General features: G+C 51.4%; 1 protein-coding gene across 1 annotated transcript in view; it reads left to right on the top strand.

Annotated features, from left to right (window-relative positions):
- LOC138575296 (unconventional myosin-Vb-like) overlaps positions 1-13,470 on the top strand; it is a 1,749,675-nt gene that overhangs the window by 1,280,999 nt on the left and 455,206 nt on the right. Inside the window, exon 24 of the mRNA XM_069649473.1 lies at positions 2,604-2,752. Coding sequence (XP_069505574.1) covers positions 2,604-2,752 — 149 coding nt within the window. The remainder of the gene's footprint in view (positions 1-2,603; positions 2,753-13,470) is intronic.

Raw genomic sequence — 13,470 nt, 5'->3', positions numbered from 1 at the left:
CTATCGGCTGGTGCTCTTCCTTCTGCGGCATTCCCAGAACTCCAGACTGCTTCTGCCTCTACTACTCCTTCTGCTTCTCTCTCCAGCAGTAGCTCCTTCTTGGGTTTAAATGTCCCGCTCAGGTGTTGTTCTGCAACAACTAGAATGAGCATTCTGTGCAGTAGTACCTCTGGTCCTTTCTAAACCTTAGTCCCTCTTCCTTGTCCCAGTACCACAGGCATTATGGATCCTAAAGTCCATAGTTGTTTTGGTCTATTGACATTTAGTTAGTTTTGATTGATTTGTGAAGTGAGAGTTATCGGAAGTTGGGGGATTGTATGTAATATGTTTTGGATTTAACATTTGGGTTAGAACCTCTACCCAAGACAGAATCGTGACCATTCGAGGATGGCATATTTTAATTCCTGAACTCCCAAAGCACAAACCATATTCTGTTTAGATTACTTTTCATAGCATATTCTTAGGGTAGTTTCATGGAAGGGACTTGTGCAATGACAGCATGCCATTAGGTATTTGGGAATGATGGGACTTCCATCCTCCCAATAAGATGAATATTGCGTCTCTCCCAAAGGAGTCACCACTTCCCCCTGACAGCCATCTTTTCCCATGTGATCCTCCCTTATGATACCACCTCGAGGGTCAGAATGAGGTAGCGGCTGCCTTTCCCTGGCTACATGAGAGGAGATCCTAGTCTGGGGTTCAGTGATGACTCTGCAGGATTCATCACATAAGTGAACTTGTAGTAGAATGGTTGCCAAAGGTTTGGTAGAGTAGCCCCCTCTTCCCAATCTGCATCACCCAGGGGGTGGGGGATGGTCTGCATTCTCATTATGTCTGGCCTTGGAACAAGCGCAAAAAATAGATGACCAATCATTTGAATGCTCTTCTGGTCATTGCTTTCTACAAAGGTTCTGCTCTAACTGCCACATTTTGCCAGTGTCTGTGGATATCAACAGGCAATTCCTTCCCCTGACCAGCATGCACAGCTGGGCGCAAGTCCAGTGGTGGAGCTGAAGGTCGGCAGGACCCTCCACAGTCGCAAAATTTGCCATAGCAAATTCTCCAGTCAACTGCTGTCTGCCCAATGTGTTCGGAGTCTTTCCTTTTCCTACACAGTGAGTCCTCCTTCCTTGGCCTCACTGTATCTCCTTGCCTCAAGCACCAGATCACGCATGTTTGAGTGGTTTCAAATGTTACGCAATGTGTTTGTGTGTTTGTAACAGTTTAAATGAGTGTGTGCGCACAGGTGCTGTCTGTGCATGCTTGTATGTTTCCGAGTGTGACTGCGTGATGTGCATGCGTTTTGTTTGGCGGGGGATGGAGGATGAATTTTGAAAGCAAAATGGTAACAGTGATGTCAGATATTGTTGTCACATCATCGAAGTGCTTTACAGTATGAAAGCTAACACATATTGGTGCATCATGAGAGGTTTACACTATGATTGGCATGTTCTGTGGGGTTGGTTGCAGCTTCATGGAAGTGATTTACCCTGGCATATATTGGAGGTTTAGCATTCTGAAGTTATTTCGAGCAACAATGCTGTCATATATTGTGGGCACAGCACCGTGGTCGATATACAATAAGATTACTAGCGTATTTCTGCAGTGAGAGCAGCCTCATGAAACTGGTTGATCCTGGCATATATTCTGGGTGTAGTTTTATTAAAGTGATTTACATTTGCAATATGTGCATATATTGTGGTTCAGCATCAAGAACATGCCTATGTTTACTGTTGGTGACCTAGCATTTATTTCTTTTTATCATGCATTATGGTTGTCCACATCAAGTAGGGTCACAACATAAGGTCATTCATTCAAACTCTCATCTAATAACCTTGAAGTATGGAATACCTAGCTGGGGTTTCTTTGTTCAAGATAGTACTGTTACTCTTTATTCTTGGTTTACCCTGCTACCTGCATAAGTACTAGCTCTACCACGGCTAACTAAGAATTTCATGTGAGACTAATTATTGGTAGAAATCCCAGAGCTGCGATATTCTTGCTAGCAAGTATCCAAAAGAGCACTATTTTAGCTCTTGGATTTCCTGTTGCCGACAACAGCCAGAGTCATTGACATTCATAGCAGCACCATTGCATTTCTCTTGCAGGATCATGCTCCCTCTCTTCAGAATAACTTGCCTTGAAAAGTTTGTTTCCAGTAAAAATGTTTTGCCATTGTGATGTTTGGATCGCTTTTTCACATTGAAATCCTACCTCACTGAAATATAACAAAGAAGAAATTAAACCTTTACAGACAGGGGAAACGAGCCCCTTTTGAAAAGGAAGAGTGTAGTCTTGTACAGTTCTGAGAAAGGCTGGGCACTGTGTGGTTTCGGAGGAATTGAGTGCTGAATGTTAATGTTCAATGTTACATGCCAATTATCAAGCAAACCCTCATGTAAACGCCACTTTGCGCATAGTCATATGTAACCCGATACTTTTCTTTTTTTATATGCGGCAATTGGCTATATTGGGCGGCAATTACCCAAAGACTCTTTGATTAGGCATTTTTATTATGAGGAAACCTACTGCACTAGAGAAGTAATAATTTTCAATTGCATGACTCTTCCTCTCACCACTGTGTACTTTTCCATCCTTTCAAGACTCCGTCAATGAGCGAGTATCACTAGAGACAGAGTGTCTGCTGAAGGAACTTGAGGAAGAGCGATCTCGCTACCAGAACCTGCTGAAAGAGTACACCCGACTTGAGCAGAGTCATGAGAACCTGAAGGATGAGATCTCATTCATAAAGGTAAATTGTGGCAATTGTGTCTTTTTGGTAGCATTGCATCCAATGAAGTTTGAATTGTTGTATGCCATGCTTTTAGGTTGTTGTGGAATATTTAATGTTTGGCATACGGCAAGTGTGTAGGTTGTGGCAATGACTCGTGTTCTTGTAATTAGTACTGGGGATTTTGTGGAAATGTCCTCTCTTCTGCTCTGTCATTATAACACCCTTGAGTATGTGTCTCTTGCTATCTATAATGGAGAGGGTTTTGAAATGTCAATGTATTGTACCCTTGGCCAATTGGCAGGGGTGTATAACATCTTGATAACAATGTACTGTGGTCTCTTCCACTGAATACTTTGCACCTCCCACCCCACACTGAATGCTTTGTGTCCAACTGTTAATTCTTTTTATACCTAACAGGCAGGTTTACAAGCACATTTATGTAATGTGATTTGATTTCCATTTACAGATTTAAATGCTTGTACCAAATTATTCCAAGGTACCATCCAGCAACTCAGTATGCCATTAACATTTACATTTATTTGGGCACCGCCGTGTTGTTTGCTATGCCTTAAACATGTTTTTTAGTAGTCTGACACATGCTGGTAAGTTCATATGCCATGAAGGGAGGAAGTACCACATATACTTTCAAAAATTAATTTTCTTTTTTAACCTTTGAGTTCCTTTAGCAAAAGATAAGTGTCTGTTGATCTGGTGAACACAGAAGATCTATTGCCTGAAAATCACCATTAAACATTCCTGGAGACAAGAACATGACTAAATGCATCTGGCTTGGCAGCCTAATCTGAAGTTCCAGCTTCCTGCCACCTGGGACACAACAACCTGTTTCTGAAAAGGGTACCTTTCCACTTCGATAATCGAGATCTGCTCATTATATGCTGCCGTCGGTCATTATGGACTGTGGTGAGGAAATGGAATTCTCCAGTATTGGATCTTTCATGGTTTCACATGCTGTGGATTCACATGCTGTGAATATTTCCCATCGTCAGGCTGGGAAACCTAGGTAACTTTAACTTGGCGTTTTCCATATGGAAAACTTTGACAGTTTAATGTCCTATCGACGTTCTTCTTTGGTGCTTTATGCTGCACCAATACGACGTCCAATATAAATGGCCCCGCCCCCGTGGCTTCCCTTCAGATTTCAACCGTCTCCAAGCTTTTGGGATCACCTTGTGTTTCTCCGTGTTTTGCACATGCTTTTCGTATCTGGCCAGTATGCCATCTGTGGCCCAGAAAAAATCTGTATAGGCCTTGTGCTACCTGTGGCCTAAAGGTGTTCGAGGGGGGTGGCAATACAGACTTGTCTCTGTCTGTACCCCCATCATTCGCTGGACGGCTGCGAGATATGCCAGGGGTTTTCGCAGAAGACTTTGAAATACTGTAACTCATCGGCTCATCTGTTGGCTAAATTTACCCGGCTTCAGAAGTGGGTTCGGCCTGGGGGAGCCAGTCTTCGGTGAGGGCGGAGAAGGCTGCTGAGCTCCGGCAGGTGTCGTCGGCAGAACCCCCCCGTTAAGAAGCAATGGACGAAGTTGCCTACATCGGAGTTGGGGAGAGGTAGCAAGTCATCTACGTCCAGGTCGCATCATTCGAAAGGGGCGAGTAGCTCCTCGCTGTCCAAGTCGGCTCGGCCTGACGGGTCCAAGGGGTCTAAAGATTGGCCCGAGAAGTCAAAGGTGTCGGGACAGAGGACAGGTGAAGCCGAAGGAGTCTTCCTCCAAGCACTCGCCGTCTAAAGATCATAATCAGTCCTTGTCCAGCCGGGACTTTTCGAAGCACTGGTCCGGTTCTTCCTCAAAGTCTGTCGCCGGTGAAGGCTAAGACCGTGGAGGCCACAGTTCAGACGACGAGAGTGGCGTCGACGGTTGTTCCCTCATCGACAGTGGCGGTACCTTCTGCTTTTCCATCGTCGACGGTGGGGTCATCGGCTCCGTCCACGACTGTGACGAACAGTGGTCCGCTGTTGTCGTCGACGCAGATGGATTTGGAAGGCTTGTTGCCGACTGGTGCACCTGCTTTGGGCCCATGCTTCCTGTGGATATTCCGCAACAGGAACCGGCTGCATATTTTTCCTCAGGAATGGAGGAGGAACAAGAGCCGCTTTTCGTTGCGCCGGCTCTGGGTCTGCAAGCTGCATGCCAGTCAACGTCCAGTGGGTAGGGGCTCGGCTGCCCCCTTTACCCATTGATGAATCCTCAGTCCATGCTATCCTAGCAGGTTTTGAATATGCTCCAGTCGTTGGGGCAACTGGTTGCAAGACCTCTAAGTCAGTCGGCTCCAGGGGTTGAAAGTGTGCCTGGTGAGGCGCCTAGGAAGTCGCCTCTGTGCCGTTGCAAGTGGGATTGGACCATCCTCTGAGTCATCCTGAAGAAGGGGAGTTTCCCGATTTGGATCTGCAGAGTGGCCCGCGTGATAACATGTCGACGGTGTCTTCTTCGCCAGCGATGGACGATGCCTGGGATACGGATCCCGAGGTAGAACGGCCCAGTAGCCCGGTGCAACCATCTCCGCCGGATGATGGGGCATTCCACGTCATGATGGGGAAAGCTAGTCAGGAGTTTGGGCTGACTCTGAGGAACAACATAAGGACTGCTTTCTCTTCTTGCATATGGGAAAGCAACGGAAGGCGGTCTTCTTGGGTTCCAATTCTCAACCACGTGTGGCAGGAGGGCTTGCGCATGATGCGCCACCCGTTTTCTGAACCGACAGTAAAGGACATCTGGAAAATACATTCAAGGCTCCTGAGTACACCCCCAAATGTCTCATGTCGCAGCCCACTCCTGAGTCAGTGGTTTTGGCAGCGGCTAGCCATAAGGCCAGAAGCCAACACAAATGTGTTACGCCCCTGGACAGTGAAGCCAGAAAACAGGATGCGTTTGGGCAGAAGGTCCTGACGGTGGGGGCTACCACATTGAAAGCTGCAAATTCCTCGGCTATTACGCCCGGTATGATGGGGAGATGTGGCACAGGCTAGCCCAATCCCAGAGCAACACTGTAAGGAGGCGATGCTGTTGGTTCTTGAGGGGGAGAGGCCTCCAACAGCAGCATCAATATTACAGTGGACCTGGCGGAGTCAGGATTTAAGCAAATCAATAATGGTGTGGTGCTCCGACGGCAGGCCTGGCTGAAGTGTACGGATTTTCATCCAGAGGTCCAGTATAAGGTCATCGATATGCCCTGCGAGGGTGAACACTTGTTCAGAGAGAAGATAGATGAGGCCCTGAACGGGATGAAAGAGGATACTGAGACAGCAAAGTCTTTAGGTTCCCTGCAGAGTGGCTGGTCTTTTCTCTCCTTTCGGGCTTTTCGTGGAGCCTCTGATAATGGCCGGTTTGCCTCCTCCTGAGATCGAAGTTACTAGTGCCCCAGCTACTTGTCTCATGGCAACAGGTGCTCGGTCCAGTCGGCTCAGAAGAGCAGAGACTTTGAAACTCGGCACAATAAATGTTCACAAGCCTCGGCTGCTGAAAGGAGGCAGTCAAAGTCTCAACAATGACTGCCATGTGGGCAATCTGTCAGGGGGCAGAGTGGTGAACGTTGAAGTGGCCACTTGTAACTTCAGATCGCTGGTTGCTAGAGACTGTACGCCTCGGCCACTCGTTCAAATTTCGGCGTCCTCCGGTCCCTATTCTGCCCTTGTATGTGTCGCAACCGCATCTTCCTGTCTTGCAGCAGGAGGTGATAATCATGGTAGGAAAAGGGGCAATATAACCAGTTCCGGTCTTGGAAAGGGGTCAGGGAGTGTACTCCGGGTATTTCGTCATGAAAAAGCCCAGTAGCAAATGGATGCCTATTCTAGATCTTCGGTCACTAAACAAGAATCTGCAATGCCTGAAATTCAAGATGCTCACACTTCAGGATGTCATCCGCTCGGTGCAACCGGGTGAGTTCCTGTCATCGTCGGACCTGCAAGACACCTACTTTCACATCCCGATGAGGCAAAAACACTGCCAGTTCCTGCGTTTTGTGGTCGGGGACGATCATTACCAGTTCTGTGTCCTCCCGTTTGGCCTGAAGTCATCTCCCAGGACATTTACAAAGTGTCTGGCTCCGGTGGCTGCCTTCCTCCGCAGGGAAGGCCATCATGTGTACCCTTACCTGGACGATTGTTTGGTAAGGGGTCTGTCGCCGGAACGGACAAGGGAGTCGCTCATGGCGACCATGGTCCTGTTGGAATGGCTGAGATTTGCCGACAACTCCGAAAAATACTATTTGATGCCGTCCAGGTAATTGGTGTTTCTCGGGGCGCAGTTTCTTACCCTAGACAATCTGGTAAAACCTTCCAGCGAAAGAGTGGTGAAGTTGCGTTCCAAGGATGGCAAGTGGGGCCGTGGTACGGTGGTCTCGGTCCGAAGTTACATGTCGCTGTTGTGAGCCATGGCGTTGTGTATTCTGCTCCTTCCAAATTGCCACCTGTTTACGAGACCATTGCAGGAATTCCTCGCTGACAGGTGGTCGCAGAGTCGAGGGTTATGGTTGGACAAAATGGTCATTGACGAGGGGTTGGTGGAAGCCCGTTGGGTGGTGGACTTGTATAGACAATCTCGTACGGGGCATGCCCCTGTTGGAACCGGAGTTTCAGTTCACGATCGTGGCAGACGCTTCCCAGATGGGGCAGGGGGCGCACCTCGACAAGTCACAGGTACGGGGCGAATGGTCTCAGGAGGAGACATTGTTGCATATCAATGTGCTCGAGTTGAGAGCAATGCACTTGGCTCTGAAGTCGTTTCTCCCTCTCATTAGAGGAACAGCGGTGAGGGTGTTGACCGACAATACCACCACGATGTTCTATTTGAGGAAGCAGGGCGGCGCGCTTTCCAGAGTCCTGTCAAAGGAAGCTCAGGAGGTTTGGCACTGGTCTCTGGCTCAAGGAATCCATATCGGAGCTTTTCATCTGCCGGGAGTTCTGAATGTTCAGGCAGAGGGTCACCTGGAGATACAGCCATTGGAGGTCTCGCCGACTCAGGTTCTCCTGTACTTGTTAGAGCTGGCACAAGGGGGCCTGGCGTGATCGTCCATCAAGGTGCATTTGGCAGCGATTTCTAGGTTCATGAGAATGTGCCATGTTGCTCCACTGTTTAGTGATCGCTTGGTTAAACATTTTCTGAAAGGACTATTTCGGACATTCCCCCTGGTGCAGAGGTTTGCACCGGTGTGGAGCCGCAATGTGGTTCTGCTCTGATGAACCCTCCGTTTGAGCCCATGTCGACGGCTTCCTTGAAGTTCCTCTCGTAGAATGTTGCATTTCTGGTTGAGATTACCTCGGCCAGACTGGTGACTGAATTGCAGGCACTGGTCATTGACGTGCCTTATCTGAGATTTGAGGGAAAAGGTTTTCCTGGCTGCTAATCCACACTTTATTGCGAAAGTGCTGTCAGCGTTTCACAAACTTGTTTCTGTTGCATTACCCTAATGCGTCCACGCCAGCAGAAAAAGCCCTGCATTCTCTGGACGTTAAGAGGGCGCTGAAATTTTATCAGAACTGTACTCAATACATCCAGAGGTCAAAGCAGCTGTTTGGGGCATTTGGTCCCTCCAACAAGGGGCGGTCTATTTCCAAGCAATTACTTTCCCGTTAGGTCTCGTCTACAATTTTGTCACTCAAAGGCTGGCGAGCCTTTGAGGGGCACTCCGAAGGCCCATTCTACATGGTCCACAGCGTCGTCAGCAGTGCTATGGTCTGGTATACCGCTCGTGGACATTTGCCAGGGGGCTTCCTGGGCAGTGCTGCATACCTTCACCAGACACTACTGTCTGGGGCAGCAACATGTGTAGGTGGGACGGGCAGACCTACAGCGCCTTTTCAGTAAGTTAGGCCCTGGAGCTTCGTGTATTTTTTTTGTTTTACTGTTACTTGCTGGTTTGTGTTCTCATGCATGTTGGTTCGGGTTACCTTTATTTTGGAGGTGAAAATCTGAAGGGAAGCCGCGGGGTGGGGCTATTTATATCGGACGTCCTATTGGTGCAGCCTAAAGCACCCAAAAAGAACGTCGATAGGACACTAAAGTGTTAGCGTTTTCCATAGGGAAAACTTTGAGTTAAAGTTACCGAGGTTTCCCAGCCTGACAGGAAATATTCACAGCATATGAATCCATGAAAGATACCAACTCTGGAGAAGTGGAGTTGCAGGTAAGAAACTACTCCCTTCCCTATCCTTCAGTGTTAAGGGGGAGTGAGCTGCAAGGGACTAGGTTGGCCCCACAGCCTTCCAGGGGTGGATGGCGCAGGATCCCACAGGCTCACCATCCCTTCTGGGACGTGGTTTGAACCAACAGGGATATACATAGGTTGAGTTCCCAGATGTGAATGACTTTAACAACCCGTCAGACCATGCAGAAACACTTTGTGCAAAAATGAGATGAACACAAAGTGTGCAGAGTATGTTTGTGGGCCAATGGAGTACATGAACTGCAAGGTGACCAAGTCCCAGACTTGCCCAGAGAGGATAAACAGAATGCAGTGAAGTCAATTCCGCAAGCGTGGGAGGACATGGGACGCTGTGGCATATTGAGTTGCTCCAGACAGGAATACAAGATGGTGCTGATGTAGAGGAGCAGCTATACAAGATAGAGGAGCACAATTTCAACTCTGGTAAATGGTTTGAAATTACCATTTACAAGTTTGAGGCAATTATTGCGAACCAAGGGAAACCCCCAATACCACTATTGTGGTCCCAGCCAACACAGAAGCACAAGCAAAGCCTTATAAACGAAGCTGAGTGAGCCCAGCATAGGGAGACAAAGCGGAGAGAAAATGGACCCGCTTTTTGCTGCTCCCAGCAGAGACTTGGCGATTGCCATTTGGTCCAAGGTGTCATGCCTGCCAAATCTGCTCCAATGGTTTCCTGAAATCCATCTTCCAGACGGTGCAACACCATTGTATGCAAACAGCAGTTAGAACGGCAACAGGGCCGGTCTATTCCAGCTACAGGATTGCTGGTTTGTTTTGGAAATGACGGCTGTTGAGGGGAGGCGGTCTCCAACGTTAGACCAGTATGTCACATGACGCTGATCACTTGCTTGGAGGGTGGGAGCGGTGTTATATTTAAGGAGCCCCATGGCGAGAGCCCGGTGCTTCTCATCAGGTTATTAAAGCTCAGGTTCTCCAGCATGGGGTCTGGCATGGATTCACATGCTCATGAATATTCCCCGTCGTCAGGCTGGGAATCCTCGGTAAAGAAAAAACCAGTATCAGTTTCGTTTCTGATCTGTCTTTCGTAGTAGTAACCAATCACTGGTCTCTCCGTCATACTGACCACAGCCAATGACTGCCCTCTACCTAAGCACCGCCTCTGGCAGCCATCTTCAGATTTTTACCGCACGTTCATGTGTTGGGATCCTCGTGCTATTGCTCTCGAGCGTTAGTGCTATTTTTTCACGTTTTTTGCTCAAAAACTTCGTTTTTTCGGTCAAAAGAGCCTCAAGCTCCACCGACTCTCCATTCGATCAACGGGGACCCGTGTCGGATTCGTCTGCGCCCCTCAAGGGTGAAGATTTCGTCAAGCTACGCTTTGGAGGACTCCAGAAGCTTCTCAGGCCCGGACATGGCCCAGGAGAAGGGAAGCTCGACGCCCGGAAAGCTGTTCAGGGTCTGCCCTGGATGCCAGCTGCAGAACGTCTTTAAGGAGGACGAACACTCCTTTTGTCTCTACTGCTTACATGACGATTCCCTTCAGGCCATTAAAGCGGACATGAGGACAAGACGCACGTGGAGAAGGACTGTGCGTTTTGCGGCAATATGTCGGAGCGGACCATGAAGGACCGCCATCAACGTCTCTCCAACTGGCTGGAAGGGAAGAGCCCGTCAGGCGAGAAGAAGAGGAAGAAATCCGAGCAGTCTTCTAAGACCTTTGAGGACGCCCCGGCGACGAGGGTCCAACACAAGGCCAAGCACCGCGAGTCCGCTGGCACCGGGAGCGCCGAAAGGTCGGGCTCTACGGGCGCCAGGCAGGGCGCACCCTCCCCGGCACCTTCAACTACGAGCCAACGCTCTGGGTCGGGTAAGAGGAAGGGCGAGCACCCGGCGAAGCTCCTGGAGAGGCCCCGGTCGAGCTCGAAGGCCCCATCGGAGGGGGAGCGAGGCAGTGTCCCCCCCCCCCCTCAAGGTTAAGGCGGTGAGCGCACCTAAGGTGGTGAAGGCCTTAATCCATCCGGCCAAGCCCTCTATCGATACTGTCGCGGCGACCCTGGCTCAGCCTGTGGAGGCTACACCAGTGGTGGCAACCTCGGGGCTCAGAGTCTCCCTGCCACCTCGGAGGGAGTCCTCTTTTGTGCCCATCGATAGGACCCCCGTGAAATCCCCGGCGGGGAAGAAAAAGGGGGGGCAGGGCGTCGTCGTAGATTCGGCTTCAACCTCAGAGGAAGAGCTGATCGAGGTCTTAAGCCACGGCCTTGGCGTGGAAGAAGACCGGCCCGTCGGGATGGATCCCGACGCGGGTGACGACGACATCGTCGAGGGTGCCGACGGGGCCCCTGATCGCCCGTCGGATTCCCCTCTGCCAGCGCCGCAAGACAACTCGGCGGCCATTTTGTTGGCTATACAGTCCTTATGCTCAGAGATAAGGACGAGACTACCGTTGCCGACGGAGGAACCTCTCCCGTCGGGGGATCCTGAACCGGGACCTTCTGGCGTTCCCCCGCCCAAGAAAAGGATTCACCCTCCACCTCCTTTTCAGCCGTCGCGCACCATCCAGCGCTCCTCCCCGTCCACCCGAGGGGATGATACGGGGACTGACACGGCAGCGACGGGTACGGACGACGAGGTATACGACGAGGATCTACCGTCGTCACCTCCCACCAGGGCTTCTCCGCCCGACAAGATTGGTTCGTTCCACTCCATGATCGCCAGGGCATCCGAGCTTTTCCAACTCTGCCCTGAGGAGAAGAAAAAGGAAGGATTCCTTGATCAACGGCGCGAGGCCAAGAGGAAGACGGTCCTCGCGGTGCCTCTACTGGACGACATTTGGGATGAGGGCCTCGCCCTCCTCAAGAACCCTTCCACTACGCCAGCTAGAAGAGACCGGTACGAGAAGAAGTACCGGTTCCCGGACGCGGCCCCCCTGTGCCTCCGGGCGCAGTCGTCTCCGCGGCGGCCAGGAAGAAAGCGGGGGGGGTGCGGCCTCCACATCGACTTCCCCACCGGGCGGCGAGGGAAAGAAATTGGACACTATGGGACGCAGGGTCATCTCGTCTGCAGCGACGACGATTAAAGCGGCCAACGCCTTGGCTATCGTGGCCCGCTACGACAGGGAGCTATGGTACAAACTGGCTCCCCTGCTGGACTTCCTACCGGACGACAAGAGGGCGGATGCCCTGGAGATCCTACAGGAAGGTGAGGTGGCGTCGGACCACGCCATCACTATTGCGACGGACATCGCCGACACTGGGTTTCGCTAGTTGGGCAACGGCGTGTGCCTTAGGCGGCGTGGATGGCTCAAGGCTACGGACTTCTGTCAAGACGTACAGACCAGAGTCCTGGACATGCCGTTCGATGGGAACAACCTGTTTGGGAAAACAGTGGACGATTCCCTTCAGGCCATTAAAGCGGACACTGAGACGGCCCGGGCCCTTGGGGTTCTGCAGCAACGACGGACGCCCTTTCGGAGCAGCGGAGGCAAGGGCGCCTCCAAAGGTTCCGGCGGCGGTTTCTCCACCTACCGTCAAGCGGCCCGCTCGTCGTCTCAGGAGGCCTACAGAAGACGAGGCAAGTCTGGCGGACCCCGCCGTCGTCGCCAAGGAGGTCAGGGCGGCAAAGCCTCGTCGAAACAGGATTGAACCGACCGTGAGGTCGGGCCCCCACCGATGCACCCCGGTGGGAGGCCGGCTGGCGAGCTTCGTCAGCGTGTGGGAGTCCATCTCCACCGACCGTTGGGTGCTGGACGGCTTAGCCCGGGCCACGCGCTCGAGTTTCAAAGAAGGTGCCCGCGCGTCCCCCCCGTGGCCAGAAAAGAGCTTCACGTCCCTCAGCTTCTCCTGGAGGTAAGGGCGATGCTCAGGAAGGGCGCCATCGAACTCGTCCCAAAGAGGCTTCGGGGCTCCGGAGTTTACTGGAGATACTTCCTCGTGAAGAAGAAGACGGGAGGATGGCGCCCCATCCTAGACCTGCGACGTCTGAACAAATTCATCAAGGCGCAGAAGTTCTGGATGGTCACCCTCCATCATGTCCTGGGTCAGCTGGAGGAAGGAGACTTCCTGTCGTCGTTGGATTTGGAGGAGGCCTACTTCCATATTCCCATCCTAAAGGGGCACCGAAAATTCCTCAGGTTTGTGGTCCAAGGGCGTCACTACCAGTTCAAAGCCCTCCCCTTCGGACTACGGTCGGCACCCAGGGTATTCACCAAGTGCCTTGCACCGGTGGCGGCGCAGCTGCGCCGCGAGGGGATCCACGTCTACCCCTACCTGGACGACTGGCTCATCCGGGCCAAGACGAGGGAGCTCGCCGTGGAGCACACGGCAAGGACCGTCCAACTTCTCACGGACCTGGGATTCTCCGTGAACTACGCCAAGTCCCACCTGGTACCCGCGCAAAACGCACTGTTTCTGGGAGCGAAGCTCGACACAGTGTCCCTTCTGGCCTCCCCGTCGGAGGAAAGGACCAGGTCCATCCTGGGCAAGGTACAGCGGATGTTGGCTTCCGACGCGGCCAAGGTGAGGTCCATCAAGTCCCTCCTCGGAATGATGTCTTCTTTCATCTACCTCATTCCCATGTGCAGGCTCCGG

Source organism: Ambystoma mexicanum, chromosome 1p, assembly GCF_040938575.1.
Source record: "Ambystoma mexicanum isolate Mex_15411 chromosome 1p, UKY_AmexF1_1, whole genome shotgun sequence".
Lineage (NCBI taxonomy): Eukaryota > Metazoa > Chordata > Amphibia > Caudata > Ambystomatidae > Ambystoma > Ambystoma mexicanum.
This window is presented reverse-complemented; position numbering and strand designations above follow the sequence as displayed.